General features: G+C 37.6%; 1 protein-coding gene across 4 annotated transcripts; it reads left to right on the top strand.

The window, feature by feature from the left end:
- The first annotated feature begins 480 nt into the window (after positions 1-480).
- Positions 481-24,773, top strand: LOC127654547 (serine/threonine-protein phosphatase 2A regulatory subunit B'' subunit beta-like). Of its 4 annotated transcripts, XM_052141750.1 has the most exons (14): positions 481-517; positions 1,426-1,827; positions 13,480-13,668; positions 14,385-14,488; positions 15,754-15,856; positions 16,991-17,065; positions 17,266-17,352; positions 18,178-18,334; positions 18,714-18,762; positions 18,872-18,961; positions 19,814-19,989; positions 20,092-20,210; positions 20,302-20,408; positions 23,490-24,773. In XM_052141750.1, exons 2-14 carry the CDS (start codon positions 1,480-1,482, stop codon positions 23,629-23,631), a joined length of 1,746 nt encoding a protein of 581 aa, XP_051997710.1. In that variant the 5' UTR covers positions 481-517; positions 1,426-1,479; the 3' UTR covers positions 23,632-24,773. The 4 variants fall into 4 exon arrangements, with proteins under 4 accessions (XP_051997710.1, XP_051997713.1, XP_051997711.1 ...); XM_052141753.1 differs by lacking the exons at positions 481-517; positions 1,426-1,827 and adding an exon at positions 4,583-4,636 and having other exon boundaries at positions 23,490-24,769; XM_052141751.1 differs by lacking the exons at positions 481-517; positions 1,426-1,827 and adding an exon at positions 11,136-11,571 and having other exon boundaries at positions 23,490-24,769.
- The last annotated feature ends 323 nt before the right edge of the window (positions 24,774-25,096 follow it).

Below are 25,096 nucleotides of genomic sequence, written 5' to 3'. Positions count from 1 at the left end.
GATAAAAATGTCTATGTGAGAGAAAAATCTACACACTATGTCACGTAAAAGAAAAGGTTCAACCAAAAAATAAAAAAGTAAAAGAAAAGAAAATACAACCACAACAATGTCCAAGTAAACTTTGAGCATGTTTTTTTCACACTTTAAATTTACGTTTGTATAAATACGACGGCACGGGGACAGATATATTATGTCTTTATTCGTACTGTTGTCTTCACAACATTTTTCCTCAATACAGAACAGTCCTGCAAACAACAAACATCGAGTCGAACAAGACCTTGACGCTCGGTTCAGCAGTTGACTCGTGTCATTCAACTCTGTAATTCATTCAAACACTAACTTAAATTAGTTCGTATCCGGCGATTCGATTCACATCCTAAAAAATAGCATGTCAGAAGAACGAGTCGTTCGAGAATAAACTCTCGCGATACAAATGTTTCCCGGTTAACCGAGGAAACGAGAGTTTATTTGAATGAACAACAACACCAACACCAACAACTCAACCCGATAACAACAGGTAGAGTAATACAAACCGGTTTCGTGCAGTCCTGTGAACTTTACAGATGTAGAAGACATTTATTTATGTTATGGAATACTGGCGGTGTTTATGTTTTTATCGTACTGTATCCGTTAGCTGTGGAAGTGAACGCTGCACTCTTGTCAGCTAGCAACTGAAACAAAACCGCTCATATATGTTATATTTCAGCTAAGATTGGTTATATTCCTAAAGTTATACCGCAAACATAAGTGATTCCTTGATTTATACTCTCTGTGCCGTTTATTAGGAACACCTGTACACCTACTTATTCATGCGATTATCTAATCAGCCAATCATATGGCAGCCGTGCAATGCATACAATTATGTAGGTCAGGAGCTTTAGGTAATGTTCACATCAACCATCAGAATAGGGGAAAATGTGATCTCAGTGATTTCGACCATGCCATTATTGTTGGTGCCAGAAGAGCTGGTTTGAGTATTTCTGTAACTAATGATATCCTGGGATTTTCACACACAGTCTCTAGAGTTAACTCAGAATGTTGTCAGAAACATGCAGTGAGCAGCAGTTCTGTGGACAGAAATGCCTTATTGATGAAAAAAATGGTCAACGGAGAATGGCCGGACTGGTTTGATCTGACAGAAAGGCTTTGGTAACTCTGATAACCACTCTGTACAATTGTAGTGAGAAGAATAGCTTTTCAGAATGCGCAACACGTCAAACCTTGAGGCGGATGGGCTAAAACCGTAGGAGACCACGTTGGACACTTTATTAGGATCATATTGTTCCTAATAAAGTGCTCAGTGAGTGTATATGAATGTCTGCAATATGCCTATTCCCTAATTGCATTTGTGATTGTCTTGGTACATGTTTCAGCTAGCTAAACTTGGCGAAGTGGTTTGACAATCTTTTCTGTTTTCCTCTCTAGGTTTTTTATTTATCTTTTGGGGGGGGCATCTTGGCTGAATGAGGCAAAACAGACATGGCATCACCACATACGCTTCAGCCTGTCCTGAAGATGAAGGTTGACGAGCTCTTCCTCTTTTGGTTGAGTGAGCCGAGCACTCAGGCGATGCTGAAAAACTACCTGAACAAAATCAAGAATGGAGAAGAAATAGAATTGAGTCTTGGGGATTTCAAGAGCAGGAACACTCTAGTCTTAACAGAAAACAACAACATTTCATCAAAGATTAATGCAACAGAGAAACCAGATGCGGCCCTTGGCGCCTTGTGCAGCCCCCTATCAGCCATGCTGCCATCTGCGAGTGGCAGCAATAACAGAGCTGGACTAAATGCGAGGGCCCTGCGATGCTCTGTCAGCATTAAGAAGGTAAAGCACCTGTGGTCAGCACTTTATTCAGAACTGAAGTTCTGTCTCCTTGCATCTTGTTTCTTCTATATATTCCTGATTGTTGTAAATAAATGTGCTTTAATATTTTGGGAATGCCGTCATTCCTCCTATACATCGGCTAAATATTGAACTAAACAATATAACTAATTGGAGAATTAAATGTTTTAGCACTTTGATTTATACTTAGTAATTTTATAGTCTTTTGTACTGCATGCAATCATACTGGCATTTATGACACCACTTGTAAGCTTGGCCTTCAGACCTTATTACAGTATTACAGTATTATTATGCTTATTAAAGTAGCGCCATCTTTGATTTTTGACAGGAATGAAAACAAGGCTTTGAGGGATAGACTTACCGTCTCTTCAATGACATGTACTGTATAAAGCTATCAAAAAGCTCCTAGATCACATCTAATTTTCCAAAACCGATGTTGTCTGAGTTTTGTTGAATGCTGAAATTTCTTGAAAAGATATGTTTTCAATATTTCGTCAGCGGAACGATCCAAAAACATTTTCAACATCTTTACAACCCTTTGAAGAGGTACGTCAATCCCTCACAGTCTTGTTGTCTTTCCCGTCAAAAATCAAAGATGCCACTGCTGTGAATAAGGTCTTTTACTGAAGTATTCATCACAGGCACAACAAGCATTTCATGTAGTGAGAAAGCATCACCCAAACACAATATAATATAAAAACTGCTCACCTAAAAAAAGTGATTATGTAGTATATACACCTTGTTTTTTAACCTCAGCAGCTGGATCTATGAAGGTCCTACACAGGACGTCAGTTTCATTAATAGCTGATCATCAGTTTACCACATACAGAGAGTTGTACTCCTTTAACCAGATTTGCCACTTGAGGATGCTGAATGGCTTTTGCTGCTTGTGGCCAGTGCACAGATTGATCCTGCTCTGGTCAGATGATCCTTGTGAACTTTATATGTCTTTTGTGTTAAGAAATACAGTTCATAAGACGTGAGAATCTCAATGCTGTCAATCCGTGGAATGCTAATGACTCTGTCATCATGAACTGTCCAGCAATGCCGGTGGGATTTCCTGCTGAGATTTCAATAGCTCTTGGTCCTTTGAATTGGATTATGCAGGGGTATCTTTAATTGAATTTATGCCTCCATAAAACTTCCTGCTGTCAGTACCAAATCTATGTGTCAATTCAGTGAGGTATTTCTCGTTGGCCCAATTGGAGGAAGCTGGTATCAAGATGTACAGGTGTGCAGGTAGTGATGTGCAGGGAAAAAAGATCACGTCAACCACATTTTCTTTGGTCTCTGTTTTACTTTCAGTCCCTCATCCAATGAATGCAGATCTAATTTTGTTTAAATTTTGAGGGAAGATTGCCATTTAAATCTAAAGACCAGAAATGGGACAGAATGCAGCATAACTTGAATTTCCCATATCTTCAAAGATTACACACAATGATTCATTTTCAAGAAAGACATCTGTTTGCAGTGAACCTTAATCATGAGAAGGGACATTATCTGACCGGTGTGATTCCTTATTGTAAAATGCTAAGAGATTTGGCAGATGTGTGGAGGCTTTGATTTCTATGTCCAGTTATTCTCAAAGGATGAAACAACTGTTGGATGTTTTATATTTTCTGGCATGGAAAAATCAGCATGTGCCCACAACTTGTCACAATGTATTATAGCAATTCTGATCCCTTATGCTCTATTTTGAGAGGCCTAAAGAAATCCAGAATACAAATACATTCTTCAAAGTATTAGTTAAAAATTCAATTAACGTCACAGTGATGCTGCTCTGGACAACTGGTCCAGCTTTGACACAGGACACCGATAAAGATAGCCTTGTTTCTCCTGTGTAGGAATTAACTACTGAGAATTTGGCTTGCACTTCATAGGCAGTTTGCATATTTGTGTAAGGTGTAATACAGTATTCATAAAATCAAAGTCTGTTAATTGTCAGAATAATTGGGTGTTTTTGGGCATGCCTGACTGGCTCCTGGTTGCAAGGTCAGAGGCCACATGTTACATGGAAAAATAAAGGCTAACTGCTGACTTAAATGTTTTTGCCTATGCATGTTAATGTTCTACCTAACATAACAGAGCTACATAATATATATTGGGAACTGTAGATGTTGTTTGTTGCCTACTTTGTGTGATATTTCCTGTTTATTTATTTAATCTTACCTAATGAAAATGTCGTCGTCTTGCTAATTCAACCAATCCTTGTCTTTGTTAGCCTTAGCCTGCTATTGATATTTAATGGTTACATTTAAGAATGGCAGAATTTGCAACAACAATCTTCAGTGTATCACCGAAAACCAAAAACAATTTGTGTGTTTTGTGCTCTGTGAACACATTTGGGTCTTGTGGTCTTATTTTGTGAGAGATTGAAGGAAAATCCCCAGCAGTTAATTTTAATGATTTTTTTTGCCCTCCACTCTGCAGGCGTGTAGCTTTTATTCGAAAAATTAGTGAGACTTTAGTTAGCTGTTTCTAACTCCTGCATAGCCTGTCATCAAAATCGTTCAGTGTTTTCATTTTTCTCCCCTCCATCTCTTGAATACAAATATGTTTGTTAGCGCACCCCACTTTTGCCTTGCTGGTCAGTCTCTCTTCAACCAGTTGGTGCTTCTGACTGGACACAGAGCTTTGTTTGGTAATTGGCACTGTTGGCACGAACAGCTGCCATCTCTAGTTCAGGCAAATCTTTTCCTCGTTCTGTTAGTACCAGCTCTTTCTGACAGTTGTGAGTTGTTTTTACAAATAGCACAAACACTGGGCCAGATGGAGGGGAAGTACTGTTAAGGTAAAACTTTCTGTTAAGTTCACATTACAAACATACAAATATGGCAAGTTCATCAGCAAATTTACTTTGGCCCTTTTTGTTCTTTTTGTATTGTTTTTGTCCTCTATCATCAGTCTTTAATAGACTGATGATGGAGGACAACAAAAGCAGTTAGTGAGAAAATTGGGCTTATCAAATGTGTGCATTGTCCTGCCATTGGACGACAACAGGAACTGCATTTCTACTGGAATGAGTGGAAGAATGTGGACCCAATGATCTGTCATCTAAAAATACTTGTTTAAGCCAGGCAGGGCTTTATTTTTGTACCTGTTCATTTGTTTGTTTGTTTGTTATATGCTCTGGCTCCAAGCCTTCCGTGCATATTCACTCACTTTTATGGCAGACCAGTTGTCACAAAAGTCTGCATCTGTTAATCCAATTAGTTTAAAAAAAAAAAAAAAAAAGGAGTTTCCAGATGCACAATGCCCAACCTGAGAGCCTGAGTGTCTTTGGATCAGCAGAGTTAGATGGAATTGATGTAATTGCTGTCAGTCTGGAAGTGGATTAAAGATATATTTGTTTCTTGGGGTTGCCGAAGCAGAGCGTGTTATGTCTTTTAATAGTCCTCGACTGCTTCAGCCATCATGCTTTGAATTCAATACTTCCATGCTGTGCTACTGACTTAGACTTGTCATCTATAATAAGACTCAGAATGGCTGGAAGCTGTAGCCTTGGAAAGCAAAATAAACAAAGCCCATAGGCAGTTTTTTCCATCTCTCAAGCAGGGCCAGACTTCATGGTCTGCAGTTTTTGCAGACCGTAGAGTAGAGCACTGCAATACAATATTTGGATTAGACATATTTGGTGTACTTACTGTGGATGTGAATTCTGCTGATCTATCATCAGTCTAATGTTCTGAAGCACTAAGCACAGATTGATTGAAGGTGAAGTGTGTAATATTTGTGTCACTAGTGTCACCAAATGGAATTGCAAAAAGGATCACTGTTTTCAAACAGTTTTCCTGATCACTCTTCATCTTCCATTGGATGATCAAACAGGTAGACCCTCCCCAAACTCACATCATTGGTGTTTACCAGTGGGAAACTCTGAAATCGGATATGAGCCATTACTCACCTTTGGCTGCTGGTTTTGTGAATTTAATGAATCATTTCTTAAATACCATGCAGATGTATTCACTTCTGCTAATTCTCTGGTTCAACTAAAAAAGAGCTTTTCCTGTTCATTTTGTATTTCTTATAGTTTGGCTTCTTTCTTTTGTTTGCAACTTGAATGTGTGACGTCATAAAATAGGGATGTGCAAAACTACCAATTTTCATAATTGACGAGTCAGCTGGTTGTTTGAATGACTAGTCTGAGTTAAGGATAATAATTCCGCTCCAGTATGGTCATATATTTACGGAAGAGGATTAGGGCCAAGCAATAATAAAAAAAATAAAACCATCTTGAGATTAAAGTCATTATAATGCGAGATTAAACTCGTTAAATTTCGAGAAAAAAAGTCGAAATACAATCTTGAGAATAAACTCATTAAATATCGAGAATAAAGTCATTATAATGCGAGATTAAACTTAACGAGTTTTTTCTCGAACCACAACGACTTTATTCTCGATATTTAATGAGTATTTTACTATATAGTCTTGACAGATATTTTACTGTCAAGACTGTATTTGGCTTGTTTTCCTATTAATGTATTATAATTATTATTATCAGGCTATTATTGTTATCAAATTAGTATTACAATAATTTGACCATGGCACACAGACACGCGCTTGAAGAAACACACTTTATTAAATTAAAAGAACAGATGACCAAAAAGCCGTCTATGTGCATGTAGGGGTGTGACGGTTATTATATAACCGTGAGACCGACGGTTATAGTTGAAAACCGTCATTAGAACTCCATAACCGCCAAAACCGTGTAATTAAAATATTTTTTACAAAAAAAAATAATCATAGAGAATGTTTAAATACTAATTAAAAACAACAGTTTAACTTTAACTTTTAAACGCGCAATCCAACGGACCACTGAGGCGGCGCGGCACATTACTTTCTAGAGCAATTAAATAGGCCTACACTGTCCGCCTGTTTTGTTATATACATCCCTAATAAAGTGCATAATATTTCTATTCTGAAATAATATCGGCATTATAATTATGACTATGATATGATGAATGATTTGTCATTAGGCTATTTTTGGTGCGCATACGCACAGCGCGTGATCGCGTGGTGCATGGGAGCGGACGCGCTGCCTGCTGCAGTATCCGTCACTTTACATGTGAGAACTTCGTGAAGAAAGGTAAAACAGATGGATCTCGTTGCGAAAAATAATGTTACATCGCCTATATGGGCACATTTCGGGTTTAAACCAGATGGCAACGGAAAACCAGAAAATCTTGATGAGCCTGTGTGCAGAATATGCGGAAAGACGGTATTTGTTACAAATGCCAACACCACCAATCTCCGTAACCATCTGAAGATTAACCACCCCGCGGCTTACGCGGCCCTTGGATTAACCACTGCTTCTGCTGCCGCTCAACCATCCACATCTGGTCAGAGGCATTTGAATATGGCCGAGGCATTTTCCAAGGCGACGAAATATAAAAAAGACTGCGACAAATGGAGAGTACTAACAGATAGTGTGACTCGATATTTGGTATTAGGAATGGTACCCTTCCGGACAGTGGAAAAAAGTTCATTTAAAGAAATGTTGCATACTTTCGACAAACAGTACGAGTTGCCTGGGAGAAAGTACTTCTTTCAAACAGCTGTTCCGGCCTTGTATAGTAAGGTAAAGGATGAGGTGCAAAGAGAACTCCAGGAAATCAGTAATTTTGCACTGACAACAGATATGTGGTCAAGCGTGAATATGACCCCATATATGAGCCTGACCGTTCACTACCTCGCAAAATACCCCCCCCCCCCGACGTTTATGTTATGAACCGTCACATTTGACTCAAGTCATAACCGTCATCACCAATTCTGAAACCGGCACACCCCTATGTGCATGTATGACACGCTGTTTGTACGGAGGCATGCAGTCTCATGGAACATGCGCATGTAAAAGGTTCTCACACTTTTTTTGTTTCTGTCTTCTGAATTTTATTTTGCAAGAACAGTATCGTCTATGAGTGCTGCAAATTTACCTCCGACATCTCAGCTCAGGAGATGTTTTGAGTTCAGTTCGCTTTATTTCCACAGAGCAGTTCATTGTGAACTCAACTCGGCAGCCAATATATATCTATGATTTAAAACATAAAATAATACAAAAACATGATCACTTCGAACCATGATTTATATTTCAGTGATTATTATCATCATTATAATAATTATTTTGACATTCATAAATGTTAGTGTCTTCATTGTATAAGTAATTTTCCGCCTGCATGTTTAGACGGATACTTGCCTGACATTAAATGGAAAGGTGGTTACTTCTTTGATCACTTCATTATTTTAATAGCTTTTTCATTTGGAGTGCAATTTGAATTTAGAAATATATTTGATTTAAAAAAAAATGTAATAAATGTAATTTTCAATGCAAAATCACTAAAGCAAGAATATTCACCAATCGCTCAGCCCGGGGGTTGCCGATGTAATTGGATTTTGAGATATATATCTTGAAGGAGGGAACAAAACTAATTTATTCACACACAATGTATTTTCCTGGACAATGAAATACACAACCTGTAGAGGATGAAGTAGGTTAGTTTCCAAAGAGATGTTGCCCTTCATCACTGTTGTAAAGCCATCTTTCAAAAAGTTGAACACACATTTTAATTGCACTTAATTTTTTTCAGTTTCATTTGAATTTGTATTTAAAGGAGGCCTATTATGCCCCTTTTTACAAGATGTAATATGTCTCCGGTGTCCCCAGAATGTGTCTGTGAAGTTTCAGCTCAAAATACCCCACGGATTGTTTATTATACCATGTTGTAAATACCTCTTTTTGGGTGGAATCAAAAAGCTGTTTTCATGTGTGTCTCTTTAAATGCAAATGTAGGGCCCTATAATTTCCGCGATCACGGAATCGCGGACGGAATCGCGGAATTGGCAAATTAACGCGGAATCTGGTGTAAACGCGGAATTTCGTGGAATTTTTACATTTGAAATGAAATTCTGTTTTTGTGTGGGAGAAGAACGTACGTCTGGGGGAAATGCACACCGGGGGACGCAAATCTGGGCGACACAACCCCTCCCACTCCGTCATTTCAGCTCCCCCTCACCCTCCCCCATCAAAACAATGAAAATGAAAAAATGGCGAAGCGGCTCTCCACAGCTCCGCTTTCGGCGAAAAAGTTGAGAAACACGATGCTAAGCCCTGAGTACAGAAATTGAGAGGTCCTATTTTTTTACTTGAAAGAAAAAGCTAATGGAGCACTTTTATTTATAACCATTGGTTCATAACCATTAATATTTTGTTAGTACTTAGAGTGCAGTTTTATGTTGCATCATGCAGTAAAAGTACTGAGTAAATGTGATGTTTGTTACCTCAATAAATTTAAGGTCATTCCTGTTTTATTTGTGTACATTTTAATCATTAACATTAAAAGCACACTCTTTTTACGACTGAAATAACAGTAAAGGGTAAAAAAACTGAATTCGCAAAAATTTAAACGGAAAAAACGGAATTTTCAAAAATTAAAACGGAAAAAACGGAATTTGGGAAAAAATAAAACGGAATTTGGGAAAAAATAAAACGGATTTTATAGGGCCCTGCAAATGAGCTGCTGCTCCCCGCCCCAATATAGCTCTGGTCTCCGTGAATACAATCAGTGACAATGGGAACTTTAGCTGCATTAGCCGTGGAATCAGCTAACAAGCACATTCAGAAAGGCGATTTTCAAACATTCACAATATATATATAAAGTCTGATACTTACATCTTCAGAATATAAAGCTGTGTACACACACTGCTGACTCACATTTATGTACAAACACCAGGTAAACCTGAATTTTGCATAACTGGTCCCCTTTAAAATAAATAATAAATAAAGTTAAGTTTTAAATCAAGGTGTCTTGCTTTATTGTGTAGGCATTGTGAAGCATTAAAAAGATGAAACTTCTTGCAGTAGGTTTTACTGTGATGACCATTATTCCGTTTTAAGCACAGCAAGCTATTATCATGTAAAAACGCTCACCAAGGAGTTGTGTCTCTCTTAATTTGAGAATTGTGTCGCCCATTAAAACAACAACAACCACCACCACAAAAAATATTGTTTGGAGTTAACCCCACAAATTGACTAGTACGTTTTTGGACTCAATTAGTCGACCACCGTGGCACAACCCTAGACCTAAATAAGAATGCTCAACATTTTTCAGCTTTAAATTGTCAGGCTGGTCGGGATGATTAAAGGAATAGTTCATGCTAAAATTATAATTCATTCATCATTTAGGCTACTCACCCTTATATGGTCTCAAACTCGTATGACTTTCATTGTAGTGAATAAGGAGTTACATTTTGGTCTTTCTTACACAAAACCGATCGTATCGCTTCAGAAGACATGAATTAAACCACTCAAGTCATATGGATTACCTTTATGCTGTAATGTCATTCTTGGGTCCCATTGACTTATGGACAAATTCACATCATATCTCCCATTAAAATATCTTCATTTGTGGTCTACAGAAGAAACTCAGATGAGTTTGAGACAAAGTGCCCATTAACTTGTGCCTTCTGCAGTGAAAGCCATTCACACATCTTCCCAAAGTAAGATATGCCTCTCTTCATTAGTTTCATATCATCATTCAGTTTGTTTCTATTTTGACATTATTACTCTTTTCATTGTATACCCGTGGTGTATACCCATCTTTGCAGTGGTATCAGTATACCCATCTTTGCAGTGGTATCATTATTACTCTTTTCATTGTATACCCGTGGTGTATACCCATTTTTGCAGTGGTATCAGTTTTATCATGAATTACAATAACATTGTGTAATCGGCACATATTATTGCCGTGTCATGAATTCAGAATATAAAGTGGTGGTGGTGTAGTGGTCTAAGCACATAACTGGTAATCTGGTAATCAGAAGGACACTGGTTTGAACCCCACAGTCACCACCATTGTGTCCTTGAGCAAGGCACTTAACTCCAGGTTGCTCCAGGGGGATTGTCCCTGTAATAAGGGCTCTGTAAGTCGCTTTGGATAAAAGCGTCTGCCAAATGCATAAAAAAAAAAAAAAAATTAAAGAAGTATACTGTATAAGTATATCGTGCCCTTAAGGGTGAGTGTTTTTTTTTTTAAAACAAACAGCAATGTTTTGAAAGCTCCAGTGTTTACAATTTTCAGGGAAATCAGCCAATGAATGGGTTACCTACACTGGGATCAGAGCAAGTATTTTAATGTCCAAAAAACTTGCAGTAGTCACCTTAACTCCGTGTTATTCCACTTTTAACCAGTGTTCTTGGTATCCACTCTCTCTCTAGAATATAGAACCACAGAGGTCCAAGAGATCAGCTTTGTGTCTTTACATAACTGTGGAATGCACTCTAGGGCAGATCCACACACACCCTCATACTTTCACCCTCCCACCTCCACCGCTCTCACACAAACACCCTCATCCTATCTCCCCAGTCGATAGGACTGTGTGACCTCTGCTAGCCACTATTGGATGTATAGAGCAACAGGCAGGGCTGTGATTTGCTGCGGCACTTTTAAGCGGAGCAACTGCTGTTCACCATTGAGGGAACTGGTGCTCTGATAAAGACAGACAGAGGAGTTTCCCGTGGCGGTACAGTCACGAAGCAAGATTATCCAGACCCCGGTGTGTGTACTGTCCATCACACTGGCTCCATTATCGAGCAGCAGCATGAGAATGAAGGAGATCTCTTTACGTCAAGACCCTGACCTGAGGAAGGAGCTGGCACTGCTAGCCCGTGGCTGTGATTTTGTGCTCCCCTCTCGCTTCAAGAAGAGACTCAAAGCCTTCCGGCAAGGACAGGCAGGTTGTCTTAATATTCTGTGTGAAGAAATCAGTGCACTCTTGTTTGCTTAGTGCAGGCTGTAACGCTCAGTTGGAATGCGTTGTGATGTTGGCATTCTTTAGTTGTGCGAATATAGCCATGACATTGAGCTAAGCTGTCCTTTTGAGTGGACCGAACAACTGTGCCATTTTTATTTATTTTTTAACTCCCTGAGAGGCTATGGGATTTTCAAGCATTTTAGGAGCATTCACATGTTTTAAGATTGAGCAGGAGGCTCTGTCAAGCCTATGCTGGAGGTGATGATAGCCATTCCCTTTTAAAGACATGGCTGCAGTAGGCAAGATTAAATGCACTCATCCTTCACAAGCAGAATCCCTGCACTCCACATCAAAGAGAATATTTCCAACTGCACATCCATATTAGGTCATACCATGTTTTGTATATAAAACCAAAGCTTAGACTGTGACTTAAAAATTGACACCTCCATTACTGAAAAGCAGTTGTTTATAACCTTCAAAATTAAACATCATGTTTATGCTAATCTACACAAGTGTCTGAAGCAATAAGTAAACAGTCAGGATTACTAACTAACACTCAACTATATGAAGTAGGGATGGGTATTTTGAGTAATATTGTAGTTGAGTACTCGAACAAATAAACGCGAGTAATAGATTACTTGAAAATGTAGAATTTAAGTTCAACCTTTGAACCTGTTTTTCTAGTGAAAATATTTTGCATAAACTACATCTAGTTTAAAAATTCTCACACAAATAAACATACATTCTAAGTCTTCTTAAGCAATACAATCACTTTAAATGTTTTTTTTTTTGGGTGAACTTATTCCTTTTACAGCGTCATGCATCCACAGTGCCAATCAATAACGGCAAGAGAAGAGAGGAGAGAAATGGTTTCATTGTTGTCCACGATATGCAAAAGCACATGGAAAATTACAATTTTAATATTCAAGTGTTTTTACTAGTCGAATATTTAAAGCTGAATAAGTACTCGATTAACCGTTTACTCATGCATGTCCCTAATATAAAGTAAAGAATTTCTTGAGGAATGTAAACCATTGTAAATATAGAGTATACACTTTAATTTTTCTCCTTGGTTCCTTGTTGAATTTTCAAAATATGCCTGCTCTCCGGAAATGAAATGGTAGTACAGACAGAGAAGGTTAAGGTAATTAAAGCCTACATGTTCATGTGTTTGTCTAATAGCCGAATAGCTAGGTGGGTCTTGTTTAGTGTAAATTGGCTTATTCCATAGAGTGGGCTCTGGATTTTTTTTCTCGGTGTGGAAGTTCTAGGGGGACAAGATCTTCACAGCTGCAGCCTGACACTCATATAGTTGAGGTTTTAAGTTACTGTGGGAAAATGAGCCTTTGGAAACCAGGTATTAAGAGGACATTAAGAGGGCATAGAGAGTTTGGGTTAGAGACTTTGTCCATTCTACCAAATTAATTTATTCCCAACAGTTATGTTTACAATTCTGAACCTGCAATCCAACACAAGTTATCAGCTGTCAAACCGATTGTTCAAAATGGTACTATTCACGGCATGCTTGCAAAGCAATTGATGCAAAAGGTAAGCACTGGTTTACACTCAGCAGAGAGATTTCCTTTTTTTTTTTTCAACATCCATTTTGACCCATTCACATGTCATATATCAGGACCCTTACTATTATAGAAATATGTGCTCAATAGAGCTATAAAGTAGGCATGTGCTGGCCAAACCCTTGTCCTTAAGTCCTTTGTCATAATTGATTACAATTTTGTTTTACACCCACAGGCAACGTGTCTTATCACTCTGTAATGCTGATTAAGCTTCAAATTTTGGTGCAACTACACATTTTTCCCCACATAGTGCTGGCTAATACTGAACTGAATGAGTCTTGTGGCTAACTGTTATTTCTGTCTGTTTTAGGAGGCACAGGCTAAGAAAGAGGAGCCCATTACACCAGCCTTGAGTGAAAGCATTCCAAAGTTCTACTACCCGCGAGGACAACCCAAGGCCAATATCAACATTGACAATCTCATTTCCAAGATAGAAAAAACATTTTCTCAATTTCCTGATGAAAGAGTCACTATTAACGACATGGGGCTAGTCGCCAAGGTAAGTCTGGTTTGAAACGACCATCCTTTACCCGCCCAGCAAATTGTTCATTTGTGTAATTAACTTGTAACTGTTTACACGTTTGAGGGTTTTACTTTTCCTGTAGCCAATGGGAAAATATTACCACTGTTTATATGTTGAATTAGTTATCCTGAAGAGAGCCTGGCTAGGTGAGCGACTTAAGTAGCCACACATTCTCCTCAAGACGAGATTCAGAATTTTAAACAGTTTATATATAAACATAATCATTGCTAATTTAGCCCCGTTTATAGTTCCTACAGAACATGTGAAAGATGCAGTCATAATATCCAACCACTTGGCAGAAAACGCTTGTGCTGAATTGCTCTTGTTTTTGTTGAAGTGCTTGCATTTTCTTTCTTTTTCCATTCTTTTTAAGGGGTCCTGTCATATAAGAATTATAATTTTTTATAATTTCAAATTAGACTTACTTTTACTATAAAAGGGTACTGGATAGATACTACATTTCTAAACACCAAAAGAATGAAGGATAACTAAAACTTTTCTGGAGATTAATTTTCTGGAGATTCAGAATGATCACTACATTAGAATCGAGTGGCTGATTATTTTAGTCCAACCTTAAAGTGGCAGATTTTGGGCCACCATAAATTCATTTTTAAAAGCATTTTGTCTTGACATTTTTTGACACTTTGAGGATGCAATAATGCTATCTCTGTGTATCACTTGTCCATTTACAGGCTTGCGAGTGCCCACTCTATTGGAAAGCACCATTTTTCCATGCTGCCGGAGGAGACAGGAGGGGATATGTGTCTGTTTATAAGTTTGTGGCAATGTGGAGAAAGTAAGACAATAGTTCTCTTCACAGTGACCTCTCGCATTAATATCAGCACTGGTCAATGGTACATTTTAACAAGTGTGTGAATGGGAGAGCTTTTATAAAGAGCTGAAGTGCAGTGGGTTCTCAGAGTACAAATTTAGTGGTACAAAATGATACTGCTCAGGTTTATTTTAGGTGTCCCTGCAGAGCTTTGTGATTTTGAGTGGCTCTCTTGGATCTACTCATTCCTTTTAAAAGATTAGTGAATCAAAAATAAATTCTGTCATTTGCTTATCCTTATGTCATTTCAAACCCGTATTTTTTGCTATCTTCCGTTGAACACAAAGACATTTTTTGCTTTAGAAGACTTTCAATATAGTGCAAAAGGCATATGAACTACTTTCATAATGCTTTTGTTTAAATTTTTGAAGCTCTCAATATTAGATTTGAACCGATATATCGGTTTTACAGATTAAGCGGTGCTGATAGATCGCTTATTTGCATAAAATCGCAGCCAATTTTATTTTAATGATTATTGTTTTTCCTCTGTGGCCAAAACCTTTTATCTGGTGAATATATAGGCTACAAAAAGCTTGATTTGGTGAATATTTACTTATAAAACATTGTAATGGAAGGCATAAATGATGATTGACAAGCAATCGCTAAAGCTCTACTGTTGATTAATTACTCCTCATACAGTATTTATTAGCCCATATGACAATATTTACTTTATATATTGCACATTGCAGATGATTGGAAGAGTGCATGTTTTGTTTCCCTTTTATGTTTTCTTATACTGGAAGCACATTATTTCAAAATAAGAGACCCCGGTATATTTTGGGCTTATTTATAATTAAAAGTCCTGCGTTTTACACCAAATTTTTATTTTGTTCTGGTTATTATTAGGATTTTGGTTACACAACCAACATGCATTACTATATCGGCAAAATCCACTATCGGTAGACCTTTACTGAATCTTAAGACCCCATTCATTGCACATTGTACATTATTAAAATGTCTCCTTTTGTGCTCCATTTAAAAAAGTAATCATTTGGGTGAGATGTGGGTGAGTAAATAATGACAATTTTCATTTTTGAGTGAACTGTTCCTTTAAGTCATTATTCCTCCATCATTTTATGTCAGAAATGGCTGAGCTTGAATTTTGAGGCTTCATTTGTAGATTCCATTCATCTGATGCCACATATTTAAAATGAAAGGTTTTGGAGAGCATATTGTTCTTTTGAAAGGGTGAGAGAAAGAGACTGAAACCATGTGTTTCCTCCCCACAGAGTGCTTCAGACCTGTCATGATGACGCATCCAAATTTTTTCACCTTCTTGCCAAGCCTGGCTGCAATTATTTGGAACAAGAAGACTTCATTTCATTCCTGCAGGTACAGAGTGCTTGAATATAGACCCACCACTGTGAACACAGACACGACCCCACACGCATGGGTCAAAACACTGCACAGGAGCATTGGTGATTTCAGCATGTATTATTTTTGTCTCGTTTGCTGTTGTTGTTTGTACTTGGAGAACTCCAAATGTGACTTATTGTGGACTGCACTGATCCTTTATGTCCTCTTAAAGGGATGGTTCCCCCCAAAATTTAAATTCTGTCATTATTTTTCAGCCTTGTATTGTTCCAAACCCATATGACTTTCTTTATACTGTAGAACACACAAGAGATTTTAGAATTACAGCCGGTCTTTATTCACTTTCATTGTATGGATGAGATGCCATGAATGAGAACATCTTTTGTGTTCCACTGAAGAAAGTTTACAGGTTTATGATACAACATGAGGGTGAGTAAATGATGACAGAATTGTCCTTTTAAGCTAACTATCCCTTTAAGAGAGGTGGGAGTTGCCAAGGCCCTGATGGACATGTCATTGATATTCACACCGCCTGGGAAGCAGTTGCAAAGTAGAGGAAATCCATTCTGGCATCCGCACTTTAATTTGTATTGTGTAGCTTTAGCAATTGCTTTGACTGTTTTGATGAATGAAAAAAGTATTGCTATTGAGTAGATTGGGATGTCCACGCCTGCTCCTTTACAGCAGTGATTTATGTGTTTTTTCTATTGTCTAATTTCACATTGGATAGGTTCAAAGAAAACGCACCTCCCCAAAATTAGTCGCTGTGATTTTATTGCCTTTTGCATATCGATATTTGACTGTGAAATACACATGAATAAAATTAGTCTGCGTGTGACACAAAAGAAAAATACACTAGAATGAGGCCAAGTATGCAGAGTGGTGAGACATAACCTAAAGACTGAGCTTAGGCTTCAAATTGGCCCTTTGTTCTTCAGTTTAATGCATTTAACATTTCCACACATCTTCCACACAACACTTTAACATCAGCAAGTGGACAGACTGAAATTATTTGTCTTTCTCTGTAATCTAATCCAGAGCCTATTAGAGTACAAACAGGTTTAACATTAATTTATTATTCATTCTGACTTTGATTGTATATTGGTGTGTGGATCATTTTTATCGTTGTTTTATTTTGTACTTTTTTGAAAGGATGTGGTGGACTCTCATACAGGTTTGGCATTTCTAAAGGAGGCTTCAGACTTTCACTTACGCTACATTACCACAGTAAGGACTACTTCCAGTTTGGCATTTGTTCTTTTATTTTTGTGTTTGCATGGATTTGCATCATTTACTGAGACTTCATATAACATGAACAAGGTATAATAGAAGTGTTTTTTAGGTTGTTGTTTTTTTGGAACAGGAATACATACAAAGATGCAGATACAATGACAATATTAAATGTTCAACACATTTTCTGCCAACAGGTTGTCCAAAGGATATTTTATAATGTAAATCGCTCATGGACGGGGAAAATAACTTGTTCAGAACTCAGGAAAAGTAGTTTTCTGCAGGTAAAGTTGCTGAAGTTAAGCACTTTAAGAAGTCATTTATTTACATTTGAACTTGGTAACATAAATGTGTGTACTTGGTTACACACATGAATGATTTCCTTTGAGGCTTAAGACTATTATTTCACAAGATAAAATTACATTAATAGAATATTCTTAATATTAAGAGTCTCACAGTGTTTTTAGAACCCACCTATCAGAGTTGTTTTTGTGAAAATGAAGTAAAACCAGAATGCTTTGTGTTAATGCAGATTTAAAGCCAACAGTGCTTGGAGCACCTCCTGTGCGCACGCATAACACACTACTGCTCCAGAAAGAGGCATAAAATTGCATTTCTATACCGTAGTTACCCTTGCCTTTCTGTCCGCTCAAACCAGTCTGGACATTCTCTGTTGACCTCATCAACAAGGCATTTCCGTCCAAGAACCGCCCCATACTGGATGTTTTTTTTTGTTTTTGGCACCATTCTGAGTTAACTCTAGAGACTGTTGTGCGTGAAAATTCCAGGAGATCAGAAGTTACTGAAATACTCAAACCAGCCCATCTGGCACCAACAATCATGTCACGGTTGAAATCACTGAGATCATATTTTTCCCCATTCTGGAGGTTGATGTGAACATTAACTGAAGCTCCTGACCAATATCTGCCTGATTTTATGCATTGCACCACTGCCACGTGATTGGCTGATTAGATAATCGCATGAATATGTAGGTGTACAGGTGTTCAGTAAAGTGCTCAGTAAGTGTAATTGCGATTAGATCAAATAATCAGCACATAAGGCAGACCTACCTTTTTCTTATGTCTAATAATGAAAATGTTTCCCAATAGAATGTGGCACTACTGGAAGAAGAGGAAGAGATTAACCACTTGACAGAGTTCTTCTCTTATGAACATTTTTATGTAATCTACTGTAAATTCTGGGAGCTTGACACAGATCACGACTTGTACATAGACCAGAGAGACCTGGCCCGACATAATGATCAAGGTACCCGTCCACCCTCTGTGCCCTTAAGACTACCACACTCTTCTGACATGATGTCTAAAAATTGGCTGCTTATTAGAGGGGGGAGAAGTTTCACTCCCCTCCAGCAGCACTTTACGGCATATGTTTCTGTTTGGTGCATGATGGGTTTTGTAAATTGAATGAAGTGTAGTGATATTGTAACATCAATTTCCTCTAGCATGACGGAATGTCTGGCACTGTGATTATTACTTGTATCTCCTTTCAGGCAGGGTCAATAATCATTGTGTTTTTAAAATGGTCAAATAAGGGTGTTAAATCACAGTGTCTTGCTTTACAAGATTTACAACCTTTTAAAAGTGAATAATTTTCTTGTTTAAGCTTGATTTGCTCCCTTTGACAGCCATATCCACCAGAATGATTGAGAGAATATTCTCAGGAGCTGTAACCAGGTAACATCTTTCATTTTTCTTTTTTGTTCCCTCCAATTGTTTAAAGCATGTGTGTTATGCATCTTAGATTTAATATGAGTTCTGCAGTTTATTTTACGGTGTTGCTCAGGAACAGGAAGATTCATAAAGAGGGCAGATTGAGCTATGCTGACTTCGTGTGGTTCCTCATATCTGAGGAGGACAAAAAAACTGAGACCAGGTAATTGATTTCTTTTTTCACTTCAGTGATTTCTTGTATGTAATCAGTTGTTCCAGGTGATTTAATTTTTCTACAGCAGGCTTAAAGGGATATTTCACCAAAAAATTAAAATTCTCTCATTTACACACCCTAATGCCATTTTAGATGTGTGTGACTTTCTTTCTTCTGCAGAACACAAATATTTTTTAGAAGAATATCTCAGCTCTCTACGTCCATACAATGCAAGTAAATGGTGATCAGGCCTTTGAATCTTTAAAAAGGAGATAAAGTCAGCATAAACGTAATCCATATGACTCCAGTGGTTTAATCGATGTCTTCTGAAGCTATCCAGTTGGTTTTGGATGAGAACAGACCAAAATGTAACTCCTTTTTCAATGTACATTTTGCCATTTGCAGTCTTTAGGCATGATTGTGATTTCAAGCTCGATTACACTTCCTACTGCTCGATGCATGCGCAGAGCGCTAGATGGCGCAAAAGGAAGTGTAGTCGAGCTTGAAATCATGATCGCTAAGGAGACTGCTGTCAATATGTATAGTGAAAAAGGAGTTCTGTTCTCACCCGAAACCAACTGGATTGCTTCTGAAGACATTGATTAAACCACCAGAGACTTATGGATTACTTTGAAGCTCCAAAAAGCAGATAAAGTCAACATAAAAGGACTGCTCACCATTCACTTGCATTGTATGGACAAACAGAGCTGAGATATTCTTCTAAAAATCTTCTTTTGTGTTCTGCAGAAGAAAAGTCATACACCTCTTGAATGGCATGATGGCGAGTAAATGATGAGAACATTTTTGGGTGAACTAACCCTTTAATAGTTAATGGGTACTGATGCTGCTTGTTTCCTCTAGCATAGAGTACTGGTTTCGCTGTATGGACCTGGATGGGGATGGTGTGCTATCCATGTATGAGCTTCAATACTTCTACCAGGAGCAGTGTCAGAAGCTGGAGACTATGGCCATTGAGCCTCTGCCTTTTGAGGACTGCCTGTGCCAAATGTTAGACCTGGTTAAGCCAGAAATTCCAGGTCTGAACCTATGTTACATTATAAGATTGCAAAACCATAATAAGATTGCAAAACCATAATATCGCTTGCATCACCTTTACAAAATGCTCTAATTTTTCTCAGGAAAAATCACTCTCAGGGACTTGAAGAGATGTAAACTTGCTTATATTTTCTTTGACACGTTGTTCAACATCGACAAATATCTGAACCATGAACAAAGGGAACCCTTACTGGCTGCAAAGGTAATTGTTAACTGATGTATTTATATGGTTTTATTGTTATGAGCACTTGGATGATGTACTACTATTGGTGGCTGCATGTGTAATTTTACAGGATGCTGAGATACTAGGACAAGAGATTTCTGACTGGGAGAGATATGCTGCAGAAGAGTATGATAACTTGGTGGCTGAGGAAACTGCCAACGAGCAGTACAACGATGGGTAAGACTGCATTTCTCACTCAACTTCTGATGCTACCAACCTCTATGGTGCATATCTAGACTTGCCCCTTCATCTAACTGGACTTAATGTGGCAGTTTTAACTATATCCTTAATCCATTTTTATCATTTGCTGCAATAAAATCAATGATATCATGATGGTTTAGGATAAGTACAGACTTCTAATAGCAGGATGAGTTTAAGGACACAGATAAGACACTGTAGTTGCAGGGTTGATGTTCCTTACATGTTCTCCCCACTTTTAGTCATGGGTCATGGATCATAATCATGAGTTCCAGCAAACTCCTTTCAGTATCCTCCTGAGACCCTGCATCCACATGTGTGGACATTATATTTTTGCTTCGCTATAGGCTATAATTTCGTGCATAATTTCGTTTCACTTAAACAGAATAATCTCAATTCAGGAGACACTAGGCTAGGCCTATCACGATTATTAAATGAATGTCTGGTCACGGTTATTTGCTCCAACCGTGGCTATTTGAGACAACTGCGATTATTGTGCACCTTAAATTCCAATCACATTTTAATGCCCAAATAAGGGAATTTTAAGTGAACATGTAAATGCCATCAAAAGCATTTTTGTGTCATTCAGTTTAACTCTGAGCTGCACCGTGGATGTCAACCGCAGCTCCTGTCCATAAGAGCATCTGAAGTGCTTCTCAAGCATGCTGAGGGACAGACACACAACCATGCCCCCATCACCACACAGAACTAGTGATGCCCGATTCACGAATAAATCATTCTATTGAGTTTTTTTTTTTTTTTCAGCGAATTTGCCAAACAGGTTTGCAAAAAGGTCTGAATTGTTTGGCTATTCAGTCTGATTGTTCGGACTGCTGTCTCACTAAATAGCAGCAACTTCTCACTCATTAAAACAGCATCAGGATATTTTATAAAACAGAAACTTGGATAAAGTGGATATTTACCTACAGTCAACAAGACTGCTTTTTTGAGAGGTAACTTCCGTTGGTGCTGTGACTTGTTAATAGAGGACTGTTCAGGGGACCTAGGTAGCTCAGCGAGTATTGACAGTCAGAGTACATTTAATACATTCATTAAAAAACTCTTGTCTCAGACTCTGCCTTTACTGGTCTCGACACCGACTCGGCCCTCTCTGGTCTTGGACTTTACTTGTACTTGACCCTCTTCTGGTCTTGACTTGAACTCGACCTACTCTGGTCTCGGACTTGACTTGTACCCGGATTAGCTGGTCTCAACTACAAAACTTCTCATGGGAATCAAAGAGCATTAAAATAACATTTGAAAGTGAAGTATGAAAGAAACATTTTACTATTGCATAATATAAAATTATATTTGTGTGTGTGTGTGTGTGTGTGTGTGTGTGTGTGTGTGTGTGTGTGTGTGTGTGTGTGTGTGTGTGTGTGTGTGTGCGTGTGTGTGTGTGTGTGTGTATTTATCACTTTGTGGGGACCAAATGTCCCCATAAGGATAGTAAAACAAACTTTTGACCTTGTGGAGACATTTTGTCAGTCCCCATGAGGAAAACAGCTTATAAATCATACTAAATTATGTTTTTTGAAAATGTAAAAATGCAGAATGTTTTCTGTGAGGGTTAGGTTTAGGGTAGGGTTAGGTTTAGGGGATAGAATATAAAGTTTGTACAGTATAAAAACCATTATGTCTATGGAAAGTCCCCATAAAACATGGAAACACAACTGTGTGTGTGTGTGTGTGTGTGTGTGTGTGTGTGTGTGTGTGTGTGTGTGTGTGTGTGTGTGTGTGTGTGTGTGTGTGTGTGTGTGTGTGTGAGTGTGTGAGTATTAATGAGTGCCAAAAACAAGTGTAAATGTAAAATTTGCCAAAACTAAAGTATTATGATATTTAAAATATTATTTTTATGTCATTCATATAATTTTAAAGCCTTGAAAAGAAATCATATATCCCTATTTTATTACTTGAGTTCTATATTTGAGGTTAAATATGTAAAAGACTTAAGGTGTATAAAGCAAAATTACATCTCAATAAAATGACAATTAATCGTGAAAGCCCTAAAACAGACAATTAATCGTCAGCCAAATTTCATAATCGTGACAGCCCTACTCTAGGCTGTCATTTAGGGTTAAACTTTTGACGCTCTGTGTCATGTCATGAAAAAACCACATGCTGCAGATCTCAACATGACAGCTGAGTTTGTCTTTGGGAGAAATTGCAACAAAACTGGTGAGAAACCTAATTACTCCTTTGACTCAAACAGGTTTTAATGTAAAAACTTCCATAGATTTATCACAAAACTGCATGCTGTTAAATACAATGAACATGTACACTAGGCTAATTTCCCTAAAAATATCCTATATTTACTGTGCATTATCACATTGGAATCAATGGGTTCATCCAAAAGCAGCAAAATGTTGCTTTGAGGCTGTATACAGAGTTAGGAAGAAAATAAGGTGCAGTTCAAACTGTTCTGAGACCAATGCAGACAGACAGCACACTGGAGGTTAAGTCATTCACTAATGAGCAATGGAGCATCCTATAGTGCATTCACTACTAACATCTGGTCAAAAGTCCAGTTTCGGGCTGCAGATGATGTTTGGACCACTCAAAATGTTTGGCAGAAATGGGACATTGATAATCAGTAAATAGATTCAGAATTTGTCTTGAAAATTCTTATTTTAACATGGTTTGTAATGATTGGATGGTGCTGGCCATTAATTTACCTCAGAAATTAGCATAAATAATTCTGATTCAATGTCTGTAATGTCTCAAAAACATGAACAAAAAAATCTGACTTTCTTAAGCTTGCTATTTAAAATTTCACATCTTAGTTCCACTGACCACAAATTCAGTTTTAGGAAAACTAATAATTTTTTTGCATGTTTCTTAGGGATTACTAGTTACAAATCAAAAAGGGAAATAGAAAATGCACACAGCAGTCATGCTTTGGTCTCAGGAGGGTATTATCAAAATTATTTTTTCCAACAATGATTTCCATACCAATATTTGCCCTCTTTTCTTGAACTTTTTCCTGAGTCATTTCCTTTGTATTTTAGCATGTGTGGGCTCAGTTCTGTGCCATGATAACACAATTATGCTCACTTCCAGCTATGAAAATGCTCTAAAAGCAGTCAACAACCTTACATGTGCTTTTGACCAGCACAACGAGAAGAGACCTCTCTTTGAAATCCCCAACCCTCACTGTAACCTGGATTTGGATGAATATGAATACGAGGACGATTTTGAATGACATCCACCAATAAGTGCACCACAAGTAACAAAAGAAAAGCCACCCTCTGGTAGTGTATAACAGGAAGTGGACAAAGCCCGCTCTTAAAGACTGGTACTGCCTGGTTTAGTTAGCGAAGTCTTTAAGGATAAACTCAGCTGCTGGATGCCAAACAGTAAACCAGCATTCTGGCAAGACTCAGTAGGACAGCTAGCGGAGTATATCGGTTAGATCGACATCTGCACACAGCCAGTTTTCTAAAACAAATATAGATGCTCTGTAGGTTTCAAGTTGCTACGCTGGGATCTAACCAGGACATTTAAAGTAACCATGAAATATTGAATGTGCACTTATTTTATACACTTAGATTTGGCTATTCACACATTCCAGAGATATACCGAAGTGATTTCAGATGTTCACCACCAGCTTGATTTCATGGATGGATTATTTCTCATGGAGCTCTTGCCTACATGCCTTATTTGAGGGTCACACTAAAATGGAATAATGCAGTAACCAGTTTGACATTTTACAGTGTTTGTGTGAGATGTTTTTAAATTATAATGTGTGTGTGTGTGTGTGTGTGTGTGTGTGTATATATATATATATTTATGTTGTGCTTGCATCTTTTTGTTCAAAACCTTTAGGCTTTGTCCAGCTAAATGTTTTCAACAAATCATGTTTATGTTTGTATAGAAGTGCTTCCTAACAATGTACTTTTTTTTTTTCTTTGTAAAATATGAGCTGTTTTACATCAATGGAGTTCAATAAAGTATTCTTTCATAATTTGTCACTAGATACTGTATAATCATCTATCATCACAAAGTGTACTGTATACTGCATATTAATGTTTAAGAACCAAGACAATTGAGTTAACTACAACCTCAAATTAAAATTAATCTGCAGCATTTGTGACATAATGTTGATTACAACAGAAGATCATTTTGACTCTTCTGTCCTTTTTTTAGAAAAGAACAAATCGAGATTACAGTGAGACACTTTCAATGGAAGTGAATGGGTACATTTTTGGAGGGTTTAGAGGCAGAAATGTGAATATTATAATATAATAAAAGCACTTGCGTATGTTGAATCTCAAGTATTATTTGAGTTATAAAGTCGTTTTAAGGTTTGTTGACATTAAATCATGGCAACAAAGTTGTAAAATTGGCTATAACTTTACAGAGAGAAGCTTGGTATGCAATTTTATCACTAAAATCATGTTAACACGCATATTGTTTTGTCTTGTGGCTATACTTTTGAAATTGTGAGTATTTGAATGTTTAAGGATTCACCCCATTTACTTCCATTGTAAGTGCCTCAATGAAACAGTTTTTTATTTGTATTTTTTAAAAGAAAAGAAGGGCTATGAGTCTAAATACATTTTTGAGGTAATCAACATTATGCCACAAATGCTGTTGATTGAGCTTAATTTGTATTGAATTCGGAATATTCCTTTAATGAAAGTAAACGGATTATGATTCAGCAAAGT

This window comes from Xyrauchen texanus, chromosome 14 (genome assembly GCF_025860055.1).
Source record: "Xyrauchen texanus isolate HMW12.3.18 chromosome 14, RBS_HiC_50CHRs, whole genome shotgun sequence".
NCBI classification, from domain to species: domain Eukaryota; kingdom Metazoa; phylum Chordata; class Actinopteri; order Cypriniformes; family Catostomidae; genus Xyrauchen; species Xyrauchen texanus.
This window is presented reverse-complemented; position numbering and strand designations above follow the sequence as displayed.

Coding starts and splice junctions, on each gene's coding strand:
- LOC127654547 (XM_052141750.1), top strand. CDS start 1,480: ATGGCATCACCACATACGCTTCAGCCTGTCCTGAAGATGAAGGTTGAC. Junction 17,066..17,265: donor ACTTACGCTACATTACCACA/GTAAGGACTACT, acceptor TTCTGCCAACAG/GTTGTCCAAAGGATATTTTA. Junction 20,409..23,489: donor AACGAGCAGTACAACGATGG/GTAAGACTGCAT, acceptor GCTCACTTCCAG/CTATGAAAATGCTCTAAAAG.